Here is a 20,993-nt window from a genome sequence, read left to right on the forward strand (position 1 = left end):
AATCTCTTAAAGTTTTACATTACCTACAATTTTTGAAAATCAAATTTTGAATAAAAATTTTGAAAATAAAAATTAATTGCTCAAAAATTTTTTAAAAAATTTAATTTTGTATTTATTTCAATATTGTACAAACAAGAAAAATTGGCTTTAATTTTTTAAATAGAAAATTAATGAAAAGTAGCTTCAAACAATTATAGTACAATATTTTCCAAAAAAATAATTCATAGAATATTTTTACCATAATTGTTTTAAATTAAATTATTTTCAAATATTTCCAATTGTTTTAAATTCAATTATTATCAATATTTTCAATTTTTATTAAATTCAATTATTTTCAATATTTTCAATATTATAAAAAATTCAATTATTTACAGAAAGTTTTATTAAATAATTGTATTTTTTGTAAATTTTATTCAAAATAATTGATTTTTTTATTTATTTCATTATTTTCAATTTTTTTAAAATTCAATTATTTTCAATATTTCCAATTATATAAAATTCAATTATTATCAGAAAGTTTTATTAAATAATCGTATTATTTATCAAATTATTCTCAAAATAATTATTGATTTCTTCAAGTATTTCAATAATTTTTAATTTTTTTAAATTCAATTATGTTCAATATTTTCAATTATAAAAATTCAATTGTTTTTAAAAAGTTTTATTATATAATTGAATTTTTCGTAAAATTTTTTTCAAAATATTTGATTTTTTTAAGTATTTAATTATTTTTTATTTTTTTTTAAATTCAATTATTTTCAATATTTTCAATTACATAAAATTTAATTATTTTCAAAAAGTTTTATTAAATAATCGTATTTACTATAAAATTTTACTCAAAATAATTGATTTTTTAAAAGTATTTCATTACAATTTTTGAAAATGAAATTTCGAAAAATTTTAATGCAAATTTTTAAAATAATTGAGTAACCCAAAAATTTTAATTAAAAATCTTGAAATCAAAATTTGAAAATGAAGATTAATCAGAATTATCTTCAAAAAATTATTGTAAAATATTTTCCGATAAAGTAATTCATAGAATAATTTTTATCATAATTGTTTTAAATTAAATTATTTTCAATATTTTAAATTGTTTTCAATTCAATTATTATCAATATTTTCAATTACAAAAAATTCAATTATTTTCAGAAAGTTTTATTAAATTATTGAAATTTTTTAAAATTTAATTATTTGCAATATTTTCAATTACAAAAAATTCAATTATTTTCAGAAAGTTTTATTAAATAATCAATTTTTATGTAAAATTCTATTCAAAATAATTTTTTTTAAAAGTATTTCATTACTATTTTTTAAAATAATTAAATTCCCCAAAATTTTAATCAAAAATCTTCAAATAATAATTAGAAAATGAAGAATAGTTAGAATTAGCTTCAAACAAATTATATTAAAATATTTTCCAAAAAAGTAATTCTTGTATACTTCAAAAAATTCAAATATTTAATGAAAATAATTAAATTAAAGTTTTTTTTATAAACATCTAATTTTTTAGAATTAATATTAAATTTTCGAAGGAGTAAACCATTTTCAAAATTTTTAATTACAATTCGTCAAAAAAATTGATTAATATTTAAAATTTTTTAAATCTAATTCTTTCAATTTTTTTTATTAAAATTATTTTTTATAATTAAAACCTTTTTTTAATTAAAACCTTCAGAAAAGGTGAATTAAATTTTTAAAAATTCTATTTTTTACACTAATAATATTTTGCAGAAAACTTTCTTATTTGTAATTAAAATTCTAAAAAAAACTTGATTATTTTTTAATATTTTCCAAAAATCTTAAGAAATCAATTTTTTCAAGAAAATTTTTTACTAAATTTTTGTACTTAAATAATTGAATTTTAAAAAAACTTTTGAAAAAGTATTAAAAATCATTGATCAAATAGCAAATATTTAAATATTTATTTAACAAAACTCTCAAAGTATTAAAAAATGGAAATAAAAATTTTTGTGATAAAATTAAACATAATAAACAACTTTTTTTTTGACTTTTTATCAATTTTAATCGACTAAAGCCTTCTTTGTAGCAATTAAAGACGATCCGAGGCCTATTAATTTGAATTTTATGCGATAGTTTTCTTTTATTCGAATTTATACTTTTCGAATTAATGTAATTGACAGAATTTTTATGTAAATGAAATTTTACACGGAAAAAAGTATAAATTCACTTTTATTACTTTCGGCGTAAAATTTACTATAAGAAAATAGTAAAAGTTACAAGAAATGACATTTAAAAATTCTATTCACTTACTATTTCATTATTATTCCTGAAGATTATTATTTAATTTCATTATTATTCTCAAGAATAGAAGAATTAAAATTTGAGAATAAAAATAAACTCTTTTACCTGAAAATTGTCAAAACAGTTTTCTTTTCTTTTTTCATCATTAGATAACAGGCTTTTTCTTTAAAAAAAAGCGCAATTTTCAAAGTTTACTCTCAGTTTCTCTCTCTGGAAAGATACCAAAAAAAAAAAACACACAATAAAGAGAATTCAAAAAAAAAAAAAAAGAAAAAAAATTAAAAAAAGACAAAATAAAAACAAAAATAACGAAAAAAAATCAACTATCAGATTAGACTATAAAACTATAATAAAAGAGTATACGTATAAAAATAATTTCATTCGCTTTGTAGGGGGAAGCAAAAGGAAGGGTAGAGCCAGCATAAGTAGAGATCGCGAACATTTTTTATTTATTTATTTTTTTTTTTAATTTTCTTTTATCATTATATTCATTTTCAGACCGTTTGGTATGGCGTGTATTATGTGTGAGTGTCTGTCTACATGTGCACGAATTCGTCTCCCTTCGTTTCAATTTCAATTACCCTCCACCTCTTTCAATCTTTCACACATCCTCTCATTTCTCTTCGTCTTCAACTTTTTCTGCCCCTCAAACACAACATTGCAAAAGGGGCATTGCTTTTACAATAATATTCCTTGTACACGGTAAAATTGTAAAAAGGGCATTATATTTTATGTCCTTCGCGCACCAAGTGCAAAAAAGGGTATAAAATAAAATTTATACCCTTGATACAGATTTTTTTTCCTCATTACAAAAATATATTTTTTCATATCAATATTAATACCTTTTAAAGATTCTGTTTCCTTGTACCTTATAAAGATTTTATACCATTTAACAATTAATAATATTTTTTATTATCATTATTATTATTATTATCAATTCTTATTATTTTTATTAACATTATTACAGGCCTCGGATCGACTTTAAGACACAAAAAACTCGGTTTTGACGGTTAAAAATACAAAAAAAAAGTCGAAAAGGTCGTTCATTTAATTCAGTGTTGCAACAAAAATCAAATTTTATCTTGAAACTGTAATTATTGGCCATGTTCTTTTTAAAGTTATTTAAGTATAATATTTTTAAAAATTTATAATAAAGAAACTCCTAAAATTATTTTTTTTAAAAATATTTTCTAAAAATATTTTTAAACAATTTTTTAAAGATTTATAATCTTTAAAAAATTATTTTAAAATATTAAAAAAAAATTAATTCTTAATCTTTTCAATTATATGTACAATTAAAAAATTTTTAAACAATTGAATTTTGGTATAATCTTTTAAAAATAATTGATTTTTTAGAAAAATATAAAATAAATAATCAAATTATAGAAGAATTTTAATTTTCTAATTATAAATATTAACATGATTTCTCCGAAATTTTAAAAAGAATCCAAAAAAGTAAATTAAACAAAATTTAATTTACTTTGTTCGAAGTAAAAAAAATTATGATAAAACAATTTTTTAAGAATTAGAATTATTATTATTAAACTAAGAATTAGTTTTTTAAAAATATTTTCATGTAATTTTTCGAAAATAATTTAATTTCTTAAAAGAATTTTTGTATAAAATTCAAGAAAAAAACTAAGTAATTTTTTGAAGAATTTTAATTAAAAATTTTCACAATCATTATTTTCTCCAAAAATGTTAAAAATAATTCTGAAAAATTTTAATGTCTGTATTATTTTTTGTTGAATTTTCGAAATTAATAGGTTTTTGAAAATATTAAATTTTAAAAATTTATAATGAAAAAAATTCTTAGAAATACTTTTTTTTAAATTTCAATATAATTTTTTAAAATCTAATTTTCATTAATTTTCATTTTCATAAATTTACACTTTGAAGTTTTTTCATTCAATTTTTTTGAGAATTCAATTATTTCTCCAAGAAGTTGAGTTTCAAAAATTGTAATAATAATACTTGAAAGAAATCAATTATTTTCAATTATTTAAATTTTACAAAATTTCTATTATTTTCAATTAAATTTTGCAAAATTTCAATTATTTTCAATTATTTAAATTTTACAAAATTTCAATTATTTTTCATTAAATTTTACAAAATTTCAATTATTTTTAATTAAATTTTACAAAATTTCAATTAGTTTCAATTAAATTTTACAAAATTTTAATTATTTTCAATTAAATTTGACAAAATTTCAATTATTTTCAATTAAATTTGACAAAATTTCAATTATTTTCAATTAAATTTGACAAAATTTCAATTATTTTCAATTAAATTTTACAAAATTTCAATTATTTTCAATTAAATTTGACAAAATTTCAAATATTTTCAATTATTTTCAATTATTTTCAATTAAATTTTACAAAATTTCAATTATTCCACAATTTTTGAAAGATTTGTCTATTGTTATTTTTCACACTATAAAAATCGAAATAATTTGCAATTTATGGGCTAAAAATGTGTAATTTTGATGCAATATTTGGAAGAAAAGTCGAAAAAGTCTCAATTTTTGAAAATAAGTCGAAAATAGTCGCATTTTTGAAAAATAGTCGAAAAATGATAATATCCGAGGCCTGTTATTATTAATAGTATTGTTATTATTGTTATTATTATTATTATTATTATTAATATTATTAACATTGTTATGATTATTAATAATATTATCAATAACATAACAATAATAAAAATATAATAATAAAATAATAATAAAATAAAAATTATTTTTAAAATAGTGACAAACTTTTTGTGGACTTGTTTTTTTCGACAACACTCGCTTCTATTGCGGACGAACAAAGATGAAAGTTTTTTTTTGTCTTTATCTCATTCAAACCAAGAAATTTCGCAATCCTTCTCTATTTATTACGTTCGTCACTTCTTATTTAAATAGATTTCTCGAAATATTCATTTCTACCTTAATTTCACGTTCACTCGCCCCAGCAGACATTCGTTTCACTCTATTTTTTTATATAAATAATAATCACTATAAGACTCAAGTTAATTTTTTTTTCTCTTTTTATACTTTTTTCATCAAAAATTATTTTTCTGAAAAACTAGTATTTTTTCTTTAATTTTACATTAAATAATTTTTTTTATTTACAAAATGCACAAACAAAATCCTTTTTTCGAAGTTGACAAACAAATTTTTTAATTGAAACAAAATATAAACTGATGGAATTTTTAAATTTGGTTATAATTGAAAAAATTATATTCCTAAATAAAAAGTTATCAATAAAATTGTAATCAAATTATTATATTTAAAAATAAGAATTTTTATTGCTATATTGGTTAGAAATTCAATTATTAAATTATATTATTATTAAAAATTATTTATTAAAAAATTATTTATTAAAAAAAGTTTGTAATAAAGTTGAATAAATTATTAACGCTATAAACAATTAAAAATAAATAAATAAACAAAATAGAAATAAAATAATTAAATAATTAATATAATTTAATTTATACATAATTACAAATGCAAAAATACAAAATTATTTATTTAAATACAAAATTAAAATACAAAAAAACAAAATTGTTTATTCAAATAAAGAATTAAATGATAAATATTAAAAATTGCAAATATAAATATTTATAATATGGATTAATAAATATAAATGAATAAAATATGAATTAATTAATACAAATATAAATTAATTAATACAAATATGAATTAATTGGCTTTTATGAAATTAATATTATTGTTAATAAAACAAATATTTAAATAAATGCAAAAAGTATGATAAAAATTTTAATTTTATTAAATGTGACGCGCTCCCGAGAAAAGTACCTGCAGCAAAAAATTTTAGGTTATGTTTACAATTTTTGGAGCAAAATTACAGAAAGAGAATCAATTATTATTACAAATTATTAATATTCAAGTCTACATTTCAACGAAAATGTTCAATAAAAACTGGTTTTAAATTTAAATAATTAAAAGGAAATTTTTTTGAATATAAATTCAATACAAACATAACCTATAATTCATCGTTTGCTAAAAGTTAACTTCTTAGCTACTTTCTTGGAAGCGCGACACAAATTTTAATGATTAGAATTGAATTTCTTTTCTTGAATTTTTGTACATAAACATAATTTTCTCTCGTCGTATTCCTGTATAGAATTAAAAAGGAAAAATCGTGCAAAGGAGCAGAAAAGTTTTTTGTTTCTCATATTAAATAAAACATACATGTAAACAGACACGCTCACAATCTTTCTTTCTTTCGACATTCGAAAAAATGTGATATTAAAAATGAAGTAAAAACTCGAAAAATTTCAGTGAAAACTAATTTGAATATTGGGCGAGGCATCAACGATATTGAGGACGCTTCTTTTCTTTTTTTTTTTTTATTGAGGAAAAAGAACCTTCAACTGATATATTAAAAAAGATATTTTTCTTTTTAAAAAATCATAGGCGAAAAAAACGGTTTTCTTTTTAAACGGCTGGCCTCCCTAAATCCTTCGCTTCCCCGCGCAAAGGAACGACAATGAAACAAAGATGACTCAATTCTCAACTCACCTGCGCAATATATATATATTTTTTTTTTATTATAACAAACAAAGTCACTATAAATATCGAGACCGATTCTTCGATCTTTCATCACTTTCACCGGTTTTTCTTTCTCTTTTCATTTACATAATATAATGTATATAATAAAAATATACAACACATAATTCTTTCTGGAAAAAATATTTAAAGAAGAAACACAATCGATTCTCGTGTTTTTTGTTTTTTAAATTGGATAAAAGAAGAATAGCAGAAGCGACGATCGACGAAGGCTTTTCCTCTCCTTTATTTAAAAAAAAAAAAAATTCTTTCTCTCTCTCTCAACACCGTTTTGTTTACTGCATTTTTTTTTTATCGTCATCATCATTATAATCTCGGTCTGTATTTTTTTCTTCTCCCTCTATTTTTACGTTACTTTCTTTTTTTTCATCATTTGGTAAAAATTCTAACTAATTTGTTTTTTGCTTTAGAATAAAAAAATAAACGAACGAAATAGAGGAAAATTAACCAGCGTTTAAAAATTTTAAGCACCGCTAGCTGGCTCCACCCCCTCCTTTTACCAGTGGCCAATGGCAGTGAGATGCATTTTTTTTTCTTTTTACAAAAATCTTGTGCGGGGGGTGATGAAAAAAATATTGGTCCAGTTAAAAACTGCACATTGGCCTAACAAGTAATACATGGGTGTTATATAAATATATTATAAAAAACGAGAATCGGTGTAAAAAAATACGGGTGTTGGGGGTTAGAATATATATATTTTTTTGGGATGTTCTACAGCATTCAGGGAAGAAAAACGTACTTGCAGTTGATCAAAAACTTTGAGACACATCTAATTGTTCTCTCACTTCAATCCAGTTTTCACTCCAGCAATAAAAAAGTTACTCAATCTCTTAATTTCAATCCACGTTCTACAATTTTTTTCTCTCCTTTAATTCAGTCTTTAAAGACCATGAAAAATTACTCTTTTTGTAAATTCTTTCTTTACTGAATTCAATTCAATAATTATTTATTAATTTTGACAGAAAAATTCTCTATTTTTCTATTTTTCCTAACAATGTTTTTTTTATAATTATATTTTAGAAAAGAAACAAAATTATAATAATAGAACTATAAATTAAATTAATTAAATTAATAAAAGAAATTTGATTCAATAAATTGAATAAATAAAAATAAAAAAAATACCGACATTAAATAAGTGAAGAAAAATTTTTCACTATTTTTTAATTCTATTTTTATATTTTCGATTCTTTATTTATTTAATAATTTTATAAACAAGAATGCCTTTATTGCTTTCTCACATTTATATTTATTATTATAATTAATTTTATAAATGCAAAATTTAAAATTAAAATTAAACTTAAAATTCAAAATTTAAAAATTCTTTTTCATTAAAAAATTTTATACAAAAATATTTAAAACTTTATAGTTTTGAATATTTTTGTATAAAATTTTTTTATTCTTTTTCATAAAAAAATTTTATACAAAAATATTCAAAGCTTTATAATTTTGAATATTTTTGTATAAAAAATTTTTTTTATGAAAAAGTTGTTCTTCCTTCCTTGATAAAAGCAAGAAATTGGAATTTGCAAAATTATTACATTAACTTAATAAGAAAAATATAATAAAATAAAAAAATATAAGAATAAAATTTAAAAAAATTGAATAAATAAAGAAAATCGATTTGAAATATATTTGATTATTAGAAAAATAAACTTGACACAATTTTTTTTTTAATCTATAATTTTGTAATAAAAATTAAAGTCAATGATGGAAATATAGCAAATGTTCTTTTCACTCAAAAATAAATATTCTTGACTTGAAAAATATTTTCCTGTAGATTTTAATATTTCGTTTTATTAAAAGATGTTTATCACTTGAATTTAAAAGAAATATTCTAAACGAAAATAATTTTTCAAGAATTAGGAACAAAATAATAAAGGAAAATTTGTCGATCAACCAAATTTAGAAAACTTTGTGATCGATTTTTTTAAAAATAATTCTTGATTTTATGCACTCTTGAATTAAATTAAAAATATTCTTCTTACGATATTTCTGAATTTTGAAATTTTTCTTAATAAATACAAAATACAATGAAAAAAAATTGTTTGATGCAAATAATCGATTACTTTTTGTCGAGTAAATATTTACTTGAATCAAATTAATTTTATTTAAGTAAAATAAATTTTCTTTAAGTAAAATAAATTTTATTTAAGAAAAATAAATTGTATTTAAATCAAATAAATTGTATTTAAGTCAAATAAATTGTATTTGAACCAATAATTTCAGTATTTAAAGCAAATAATATTATTCAATTGCTCGAAATAAAAATTATTTGATTCAAGTAAATATTTATTTGATTTATTTTATTTATTTGACAATAGACAAGTAATCGGTTATTTGTATTAAATACATTTTTTTTCAATCTATATTTACAATAAATATTCGAATCGGAAATTTTCAAAAAACTAATATTTATTGTATTCTGTGAATATTTAATAAATTAACTAAATAACGTAAATTATTAATATAAACTATTCATATAAAAAATACCTTTTCATGACGTGATGAGAATGCAATTAATATTGAAAAATAAATGAAATGCAAGAAATAAAAAAAATAAATTACGAACTCAATGATTCGGTTTTGTAGGTAATTTGCAGACTTATGAGTTGACAACTGAAATGAATTTGAATAATAATAATAAAAAAAAATGTTGAACGTGGAGAAACTAGAGAATGAGGGTAATGAGTGGTGACAATTGGAGAAAAGAAGAGAACGACAGACGATATCATGGATATTCAACTACGCGTCTTTTTGGTCATCGAGCAAATCTTAGTTTAGCTAAGGGACCATACTTCACACACCATGCAGGGGGGTTGGCTTTGCAGCAATATTTATTACCGAAAACATCATTAATTTCCATGTTCAATTCACACTGTAGTTAATTTTTCCGATCAAAATTCAAAAATTTATTTCCAATTTTCATTTAACTTTAAAACTTTTAGCTTTAATTTCAACGGAACTAAAAACAAAATTAAAATTTTGTACTAAAAAATTTTTGCACCTAAATAAAATAGCAAAGAAAAAAAAGTACTGTCACGAATCACGAATTAGCGAAAGTTTTGTCTCTAAATATAAGAAAACACCAGTTTTTTTTTTGTCTGATCGCTGAATAAACATTTTTTTTTCCACGAAATTAAGTTCCCACCATAAAACCAAAAAAATCCCATTTTTTGGTTTTACTTTCTTTCCGGCGTTGAGAATTATTAGACATTTAGAAAAAAAACATGCAGGTGAAAAATAAAAAACTTCGTCTCTAATAAATTTAAAATCGACATGAAAATTATTCCTTTCGAATTTTCCCGACGACAATGTAAAATTTCAGGCTTCGCGTTAATTGCTTGAAATTTGACATCGATGATTCTGCTTCGCCTATAAGTTCACATTTCCCAAGACCAAAAAAAAGGAAAAAAAAATATGAAATTAAAAATAAAAGGATTATCAGTGAAAAATATTGCAATACTAAGAGTTTTTTTTGTTCTAAAAGGGAATTGCAGATGAATTTCGATAATTTCGATTTAGTATTATTTTTTTTTTTTGGAGGATTCTTAGTGAGATGGATTTAGAAAAAAAAATTTCTTTTAAAATCTATCAACAGGTTAAAAATGGTTATTTAAAGGAATAGCAAATGCACTGAAATATTGTTATATAGGTTATAAAGAGAGGTTTGATAATTCGCGCATAATTAAGCAACAAGAAAAACTAGGATTTCTTACCTTGCTTGAACCCTTCACTTCCTTGTCTACTCTGTGGCCGCGCAAAAGTCTCCTCCGTTGCTAAAAAAAGGAAAAAATATTTTATTATACATTGAACAAATAAGTGATAAATAGAAAATAATTAAAATAACAGCGAATAGCAAATAAAATTAAATAAAATAATTTCTTCGAGAGATTAAATAATTATTTTTCTATACTTTACTTATTTTGTTTTTACTATTCTTTAACATTTTTACAATTCATCAATTCTCTACACTATATTCTAATTTTGTAAACTTTATTTTAATTTGTTTAATATTTTGAAAGATTTCAATTTTCAAAAATAATATTTTTCGGAAGAATTTAATTTTTTAATATTTCAATTTTTTACAGGATTTCAATTATTTTTAATATAATTTTAATGAAATTTCACAAAGAAAAAATCAATTATTTCTTAAAATTTTAATAAATTCTTCGAAACAATTCAATTATTTTTTTAAATAGTAAAATTCTTCGCAAAATTTAAATTATTTTTATAAATAATAAAATTCTTCATAGGAATTCAATTATTTTTACGAAGATTCAATTATTTTCTACAATTTTAATAAATTCTTCAAAACAATTCAATTATTTTTATAAATAGTAAAATTCTTCGTAAGATTTAAATTATTTTTAGAAAATAATAGAATTCCTCTCAGGAATTCAATTATTTTAAATATAATTTTAAGAAAATATCACAAAAATATTCAATTATTTAAAAAAAATTTTCCACAACATTAAATTTTTTTTCTAAAATTTTAAGAACTTTTTCGAAACAATTATTCAATTATTTTTATAAATTAAAAAATTCTTCGCAAGAATTAAATTATTTTTATGAATAATAAAATTCTTCTCAGGAATTCAATTATTTTCAATTCAATTTCAATAACATTCAATAATCAATAATCAAATTTTAATTATAATTATTAACAGACACGATTATCTTAAAAAGTTGAAAGAAATTCTTCATGAAATTCACTTATTTTCCAAATTTTCAATTAAAATTAATTAAAAAGACTTAAAGCAATTATTCAAAACAATTTAATTATTTACAAAAACTCTAATAAAATTGTTTAAAAAAATTTAATTTGTATAAATTAATTTGAATAAAATTATTAATTACAATTATTAACAAAATCGAATATATTCAAAACATTAAAGAATTTATAATTATTTTTAATATTTTAATAAAATTCTTTAAATTAAGGTAATTATTTTTAAAAATTCTAATAAAATTCTAAGTACAATTTAATTATTTACTAAAAAGTTTATAAAATGAAATAATCAAATGTTTAACTTGAATTATTAACAAACACGATTATTTAAAAAATTTGAAAGAAATTCTTTATAAAATTCAATTATGTACTTTCAAAATTTGCAATTAAAAATTCATTATTTTTAAAAATTCAAAAAAAGTTCTTCAAAGGAATTTAGTTAGGGTTTTCAAAATTTTTAATAAAATTCTTATAAAAAAATTAATTATTTTTGTAAATAATAAAATTCTTCGCAAGAATTCAATTAAATATGTATTATAAAACATAAACTTCGAATAATTTCAATTAAACTTTCTCAAAAAAATTAATTCCACAGAATTGTTAGTTAAAAATATAAAAAATTTACATTTGCAAAAATTTTAATTTAAAACATTTTAAAATTTCAATTATTTCTCAAAATTCATGCTATAATGCTTTTAATATTCAATTATTATGTAAAATTTTAACAGAAATTCATTTATAAATCAATTTTTATTAGAAAATTCTAATAGAATTCAATTATTAAAATACAAAAATTAATAACTTATTAAATAATTGAATTTTTCTTTAAATTGAATTCTTATAAAGAATTTTATCAACAAATTTTTAAATAACTGAATTCTTTCAACGAATTTTAATAAAATTTTTAAGAACAATTACATTTTTCGAGAAATTTGATTAAAATTTTATTAAAAATATTTGAAATTCTGAAATGCGATTTATTATTTATAAAAATAATTGAAATTTAGAAAAGAATTTTATTATTTATAAAGATAATTCAAAATTTTCACGAGAATTTTTTGAAATTTTTGTAATAATTGAAATTTTGACAAGAATTTTATTTAAATTTTTGAAAATAATTGAAATTTAGAGAAGAATTTTATTATTTATGAAAATAATAATTGAATCCCTTTAAAAATGTTATTATTTATGAAAATAATTGAATGATTGCAAAGAAATTTATAAAAAATTTGTAAATAATTGAATTTTTGAAAAATTTTTATTATTTTATGAAAATAATAAAAATTTGCGTAGAATTTTTAAAAAAAATTTTTTAAATAACTGTATTCTTTTGGAAAATTTTATTAAAATAGTAGATATTAAAAATCATTGAATTGAAAAAAATTTTTGAAAATAATTGAAATTTTGCCAAAAATGTTATTAATTTTTTGAAAATAATTGAATTTTGGAGAAGAATTTTATTATTTATAAAGATAATTGAAATTTTGATGAGAATTTTTAAAATTTTTCGAACATAATTGAATTTTTGAGGAGAATTTTCTAACTTTTGAAAATAATTGAATTTCAGCAATCTTTGTAATTCTCTAAAATTCTCCAAATTATATCGTACAATTTACGAACTTTTCGTCTTTTCTCAATCAAATTTCAGACTCTACGAACCTTTTTTTAAAAATAATTTGTCTTTTACGGGATTCACGGACCTAGTTCGAGCCCAGATAGTTGCATTTCAATAAAAAGATTTTTTTTTAAATAACGTTTGATTACTTTAAACTTATGTGTTTGTTTTGATTGTTTCTTCGATTTCTCGTGTTTCTTATTAACATGCGAAATTGAAAGGCTTTTTATTCAAATGCAATTTTAATTGTGAAAAATGTTAATAATGTTCTAAATTTCATTGCCTTTTAACGAAAATTTATTCTAAATTTCATTGCTTTTTAACGAAAATGTGCAGAATTTAAATTCTGCCCATTTTCGTTAAAAAGCAATGAAATTTATGTGCAGAAATTATGTTAAATGTGCAGAATTTAAATTCAGACCTCGGATCGACTTTAACGAACAAAAAAAGTCCCTTTAGTCGATTAAAAATTAAAAAAAGTCGTAAAAGTCGATTATTTAATTTAGTGTTGTCACAAATATTTTATTTTCTATTTCCCTGATTCTTCACTGATTTCTAAATTCAATTAATCAAAACTTGTGTAATTTTGCTAAATAAAATATTTAAATACTTCTTATTTCTTTTTTCACCAGGAAATAAAATTTAAAAAATTTCAAATTCTGAAATTTAATAATTTTTAAAAATTAAAACTATAACCCTTACAAGAATTCAATTATTTTCTACAATTTTTAACTAAATTTCATTTCTAAAGCAATTATCTATATTAGTACTTTTTAATATTTTTCCAAAAGTTCTTTAAAAATTCAATTATTTAAATACAAAAATTTAATTTTTATAATAATTGAAACCGTTCATTTTTCTTTTTAAAGATTCTACCTTAAAGGTAGAATATATTCAAAGAATTTTAATAAATAAATTCGTAAAATTAACTTTTTAAAAATATTTCTAAATAATTTTTGAGAGACGCAATAGTTTCACAATTACATAACAATTAAGAAATTTTTTTAAAAAATTGAAATTTGGTAAAATCTTTTTGAAAAATAATTTAAATTTAGTAAAATCTTTGTAAAATAATTGAATTTTGCAATAAATTTTTTAAAAATTCCTAAAAAATGGAATTTAGACATAAATTTGATTAAAATTCATGAAAATAATTGAATTTTGCAACGAATTTTAATAAAATTCCCTAAAATAATTAAATTTTTCAAAAAAATTTATTAAGCAAATAAATAATTGAGTTTTTAAAAAATATTTAAAAAATAATCAAATTTTTGATGAATTTTAATTATAAATAATTTCTCAAAAATTCGAAAATAGTAAATTTAAAAAAATTTTAAATTACTTTGTCAGAGAATTACTTTTTTCAAAACTATTTTAATATTTTCATTTTTTTTGTCGAATTTACACTTGAAGATTATTCATTAAAATTTTTAAAAATTCAATTATTTCCAAAATTTTCAATAAAAATTCTATAATACCTAGTTAATTTTTAAAAATTATAATAAAATACTTGAAAAAAAGGATTTATATTCAATTAATTTTACTAAATTTCAATTATTCAAAATCTTTTTAATTGTATATTTCAAAAATTTAATTAGAAAAAATTTTCAAAAATAATTTTTGAAAGATTTATCTACAGCTATTTTTTATACTGTGCGTTAAAATCGAAAAAAGTTGCATCATTTTATACTAAAAATGTGGTATTTTGTCGCAAAATTTGGAAGAAAAGTCGAAAAAGCCGCAATTTTTTAATATAAGTCGATAAAAGTCGCATTATTTGAAAATAGTCGAAAAAATCATAATATCCGAGGCCTGGAAATTCTGCACATTTTTGTTAAAAAGCAATGAAATTTAGAATAAATCCTTTCTCATCAGATCCTCCGGTCCCGATTGGGGAAAGAAAGTATAAAATACAAACCCTGCGCCGATGTGCTGGGAGTTGGCTCAGGTTCCCGTTTGATTCTTTTTGTGATCGAGTCCGGAATGTCGGTACCATTTTCCGTGGGTTCCTCCTGTCTCGACAAGGCGGCGAGATTGGCACTGTTGGGCGTTGCTGCCGCTCCGTTGTTGGCGCTGCCATTGCTGCCGGCTCCACTGGCCGAGACGTCGCCTTGAAAATCAAGACCCATTTTCATCTCCATCATTTCAGGCGAGCCCTGAACCAAATCAGTACTGCTGTGATGGTCCTGGCCCAGGGATTCCAATGGTGTGTCCGACGAGCCGCTCAGCTTCCTTGGTCGACCCCTCTTCCTCTTTGGTGCTGTCAACGCCGATCCCAACAGCGGATGGCTCGACATGTGATGAAACCTCTTTTGCGAGAGGTGATGATGCGAGCCAATTTGGTTTATTCTATGTAAATTCGGTGGAGGTGGAGGTACTGTGTTTTGATTGCTAAGCAACGACGACGTGATACTTGGCAAGTCACATTTGTCCTCGTTCACTTCAGTGAGACCCTTTATTCGCAGGGACTCAGCGACCCTTAAGAATGCCGTCAACCTGTCCTGATCCACACTCACTTCACCTCGGTACATAAAGTCTAAGAGGCTGCGCATATCCACGTAGGGGACATCCTTCAGAATGACTATTGGATGCTTGTCGGGGTGTCCAACGAACAAGGCCTGCAAAACATTCAGAATATTTAGAAACTTCTATTCTTTCTTTCAGGAATCACAGTACTTTTCTTTCCTCCAAAAGGGAACAAAAAGAGGATAAAAATTTATTTATTTATTTATTTATTTGCATATATAATTCAAATTTTTTATCATATAGCTTCTATAACTTTCTAAATTCAATTTTTCAAAACTTGAATAAATATTTAAATAATTATTATTTGTCTTTCCATGGGAAATAAAATAATTAGACAAATTTCAAATTAAAACCTTCTGAAATTGAATAATTTCTTAAAACTACAATTATAACCCTTCCAAAATTAAATTATTTTCTACAATTTTTAACTAAACTTAATTTCCAAATCAATTATTTTTCATTTTTCTTCCAATTATTTAAATACAAAAATTCAATTTTCCACAATTATTTTAACTGTAATTGTTTATGGTTCTTTTTTTATAAAAGTTATTAAGATGAATAAATGAATTACTGAAAATATTTAAACAAAAATGTTGAAAGTAACTGATTTTTAAAAAAATATAATAAAGAAATTCTTAAAATTAATTTTTAAATAATTTTTGAGACTTTATAGGTTTTTAATTTATATAATTGAAAAATTTCCATATAATTGAAATTTGGTAAAATCATTTAACAATAAATGAATTGTTGAAAAATATAAAAAGAAAAATTTTTATGAAGAATTTTAATTTTAAAAATGAACATGATTTCTCCAAAGTTTAACAATTTATAATAATTAAAGATGACCGAGTGATAAGATCATTATTTTGTATTTTAAGAAATATTTTTACTGTAACTTTTTCAAAATTATTTTCATCATTTTAATTCAATTATTACCTATTTTCTACAATTTTTTAAATAAAATTCTTCTTTAAATCAATTATTTACAAGAATTTAAAAAAAAAATTCTGAGAATTTTCAAATGTATTTGTTCATAATTAAATTTTACAAAATTTCGACTATTCAGAAATTCTTCAATTAAATGTATAATTAGAAAATAAAACCTTCGAATAATTTCAATTAAACTTTTTGAAAAAAATTAATTCTAGAGAATTGTTAGTTAAAAATATGAAAAATTCAAATTTTCAAAGATTTCAATTTGAAACTTTTTCAAAATTCAATTATTTCCAAAATTCATGCTATAATGCTTTTAATATTTAATTATTATGTAAAATTTTAACTGAAATTCACTTTTAAATCAATTTCTATTAGAAAATTCTACGAGAATTCAATTATTTAAATACAAAAATAAATAATTTATAATTGAATAATTGAATGCTTCTTAAAATTGAATTCTCATAAAAAATTTTATGAATAAATTTTTAAATAATTGAATTCTTTTGACGAATTTTAATAAAATTTTTAAGAATAATTACAATTTTGGAGGAATTTGATTAAAATTTTATTAAAAACAATTGAAATTCTGCTAGGAGTTTTATTATTTATAAAAATAATTGAATCCCCGCAAAAAATATTATTATTTTTAAAAAGAATTCAATTATTTATTATTATCATTATTATTATTATTATTTATTGAAAATAATTTAATCTTTGCGTAGAATTTTATTAAAATTTTTAAAATTATTTGAATTCTTTCGGAAAACTTTATTCAAAAAGTAAATATTGAAAACCATTGAATTAAGGAAAATTTTTGTAAATAATTGAAATTTTTTTGCAAGAATTTTATTAAAATTTTTGAAAATAAATTAATATTAAATTTCGAAGAATAATTTCATTATTTATAAAGAGAATTGAAATTTTGACGAGAAATATTTGATATTTTTGAACAAAATACTATATTAAACAAAAAAAACTAAACTTTTTAATTAAACAAAAACACTATTCTAACATTTTTCAATAAAATACTATATTGCTTTTAATATTTAATTATTATCTAAAATTTTAACTAAAATTTATTTTTAATTTTATTAGAAAATTTTATGAGAATTCAATTATTTAAATACAAGAATAAATAATTTTTTCAATAATTGAATGTTATTTAAAATTGAATTCTCATAAAGAATTATGTCAAGAAATTTTTAAATAATTAAATTCTTTCGACGAATTTTAAAAAAATTTCTTTAAATAATTACATTTATCGAGGAATTCGATTAAAATTGTACTGAAAATAATTGAAATTCTGCGATGAGTTTTATTATTTATGAAAATAATTGAATTATTTGCCAGAAAATTTATAAAAAATTTGTAAATGATAGAATTCCTGTGAAATTATTTTATTATTTATTAAAATAATAATTAAACGTTTGCGAAGAGTTTTAATAAATTTTTTTTAAATAATTGAATTTTTTTGGAAAATTTTATTAAAATAGTAGATATTGAAAATCATTAAATTTAGGAAAATTTTTTGAAAATAATTGAATTTCTGCGAAGAATTTTATTACTTTTGAAAATAATTGAATTTTGGCAATTATTTGAAACTTATCAAAAATTCAAATTTTTTTTAGTGTTTTTAACTAAAATTCCTCAATAAATTCATTATTTTAATAATTAATTAAATATGTACATTAAAAAATTGAACTATAATTTCAGAATAATTTAAATTTTGAAAATTTTTGCTAAAATTTAAGTTCTTTAGAATTTCTAATTAAATTCATTCAAAATTGAATTTTTATAAAATTTGAAATTAAAATCTTTTGAAGTTCATCTATTCATGAAAAATGTAAAAATGTAATATTATTTAAATCATTAACATAAAAAAACATATTATTATTATTATTATTTTATTTATATTATTTTCTGGTGTTAATAATCTAAGTCAAAAATAAAACGCACTGAATTCTATAACATTGAGTCTAAATTTTATAATTGGGGCATTCCACGCCAAGTCGGACACCTTTTGACTTTTGCATCTCCGATTTTTTTCAAATATTTTTTTTCTTTTAGTGCTCGTTGAAATGAGCTACCATGATTTTTTTCAAATTTTTTCATTAAGCGGTTTAAGAGATACAGGTTTTTGAAAAATCACGTTTTTTACGTAAATTTTTTTCTGAAATGCTTATAACTCGGACAAAAATTGATCAATTTTGACGTTCGATATATGAAAATTTTTGTTTTTACACGTAGTTTTTGATAAAAATATTAAAAAATTTTTTTTTTAAATTTACCAAAAAAAATTTAAATTTTAAAAATAAAATTTAATTTTTAAGAATGTATGTATCGATCGATTTTTTTCAAAATTTTTTGTAAGAAACTGGTACTAAATTAAGAATTTTTAAGCCTAGTCTGATGATGGGCAAACGATGGGATCTATTTGTTTCTGATTTTTCAATTTTTATATTTATAGCTAAAAGTATGAAAAATGAATTACAAGACGTTCAGGATATTAATTACTTTATTGTAATTTTGAGAAAGCATATTCATATGTAGAAAAACATTTAATTTCGTGACCGTTTAAATATTTTAAAGGTTTGAGATGTAGCGGATGAACGCAGCGCGTAAAATAGAAAAAGGCCAACGCACAATGAAATCTTAAGACGTGAACTTATAACAAAACAATGAGATAGAAGAGGACAGGAGCTTTGTCTGTCCTTCTCTATCGCATTCTTACGATAATTCATTCATTTTTCATACTTTTAGCTATAAATATAAAAATTGAAAAATCAGAAACAAATAGATCCCATCGTTTGCCCATCATCAGACTATGCTTAAAAATTCTTAATTTAGTACCAGTTTCTCACAAAAAATTTTGAAAAAAATCGATCGATACATACATTCTTAAAAATTAAATTTTATTTTTAAAATTTAAATTTTTTTTGGTAAATTTAAAAAAAAAATTTTTTAATATTTTTATCAAAAACTACGTGTAAAAACAAAAATTTTCATATATCGAACGACAAAATTGATCAATTTTTGTCCGAGTTTAAGCATTTCAGAAAAAAATTTACGTAAAAAACGTGATTTTTCAAAAACCTGTATCTCTTAAACCGCTTGATGAAAAAATTTGAAAAAAATCATGGTAGCTCATTTCAACGAGCACTAAAAGAAAAAAAATATTTGAAAAAAATCGGAGATGCAAAAGTCAAAAGGTGTCCGACTTGGCGTGGAATGCCCCAATTACACTTTGAAAAGATTTCAAAAAAATAAAAACTTTATTTTTTATTACAAAAAGGTGAAATAGGGGACAAATCACCAAAAAAGGGGAAGAAGGTGACAAATTGTTAAAAAAAGGTGACAAAATTGAAAAAAGGGGAAAAAGGTGACAACCTTTTTTTCCTTTTTTGGTGATTTGTCGAAAAAAAGAGGAAAAAGGTGATAAAATTGAAATAAGTGGACAAAAGGGGAAAGGGGGACCAACTGTGATGGCTGAATTTGTTTGAAGAAATTTTGAAATAATTTCTTAAGAATTAGCCAATAGAATAAGAGTATGTAAATAGAAAAAAATATAAAAAAATAGAGTTACCTGAAAATAAGGACTACACGCCGACAGAACCATCTTGTGTGCCCTGAGTAGCTGGCCTTCGACCGCCAGCGTAACATCGACAAAAGCCTCGTCATGAAGCAATTGATCGAAAACAGAAAGCAAATTGCTTTGATGGTTGTTCCAGCGCAGACAAAACCTCTGCGATGCCATCGCTTCGCTTCTCAGATCCGCCAGGTTCCCGTTAATATCCGCTAACATCAGACCTAGTGAAGGACCTTTTTCCCAGTGTAGCTGTCAACGCCACCACCTTGTCGCTTGTTCTTCTCGTTTTTCTCGATGAATCTCTACTCTCTAGTGTCTTTACTCGAATTCGTGTATCCGCCTTCATCGGCCACGATATCACGTCCTCTTTCCTCTCGATCTAAAACAAAAACGCAAATACACATTATTCCAAATGTCGGTAATTGCCGGTAAACGATCTCTACATATTCATTCTTTCCATCAAAATAAATAAATAAATAATAAGTGGATCTCAAAGCATTTCGCTTTTTTTCAATTATTCGTTTGCAGGATTGACACAAAAATTTAATTTCTTTCTCCTGATTTCCAGACAAAATTTTGACTTTTCCCCTGATCCTGAAGAATATTCTGATTCACTCCAAAAATTATTAGATACTCAAAAGAAATCTTCTATTACATTTATTTACAAATTTCTTCAAAAGTAAACTTATTCGAAAACATCAATAACTTCCTTTTTAAATAAATATTTAATCATTATTATTTTTACATAGGAATTAAGATTTTCAAC

General features: G+C 21.1%; 1 protein-coding gene across 5 annotated transcripts in view; it reads right to left on the reverse strand.

Annotated features, from left to right (window-relative positions):
• LOC122503382 (protein tramtrack, alpha isoform-like) overlaps positions 1-20,993 on the reverse strand; it is a 93,495-nt gene that overhangs the window by 37,937 nt on the left and 34,565 nt on the right. For all 5 annotated transcript variants that reach the window (XM_043613888.1, XM_043613889.1, XM_043613892.1 and 2 more), the window contains exons 2-4: positions 20,225-20,606; positions 15,098-15,797; positions 10,552-10,611 (exon numbers count right to left, since the gene is read on the reverse strand). In XM_043613888.1, the coding sequence (XP_043469823.1) occupies positions 10,552-10,611; positions 15,098-15,797; positions 20,225-20,443 (979 nt within the window). In that variant the 5' untranslated portion in view covers positions 20,444-20,606. The remainder of the gene's footprint in view (positions 1-10,551; positions 10,612-15,097; positions 15,798-20,224; positions 20,607-20,993) is intronic.

Source organism: Leptopilina heterotoma, unplaced genomic scaffold (genome assembly GCF_015476425.1).
Source record: "Leptopilina heterotoma isolate Lh14 unplaced genomic scaffold, ASM1547642v1 Lhet_26, whole genome shotgun sequence".
NCBI lineage: Eukaryota > Metazoa > Arthropoda > Insecta > Hymenoptera > Figitidae > Leptopilina > Leptopilina heterotoma.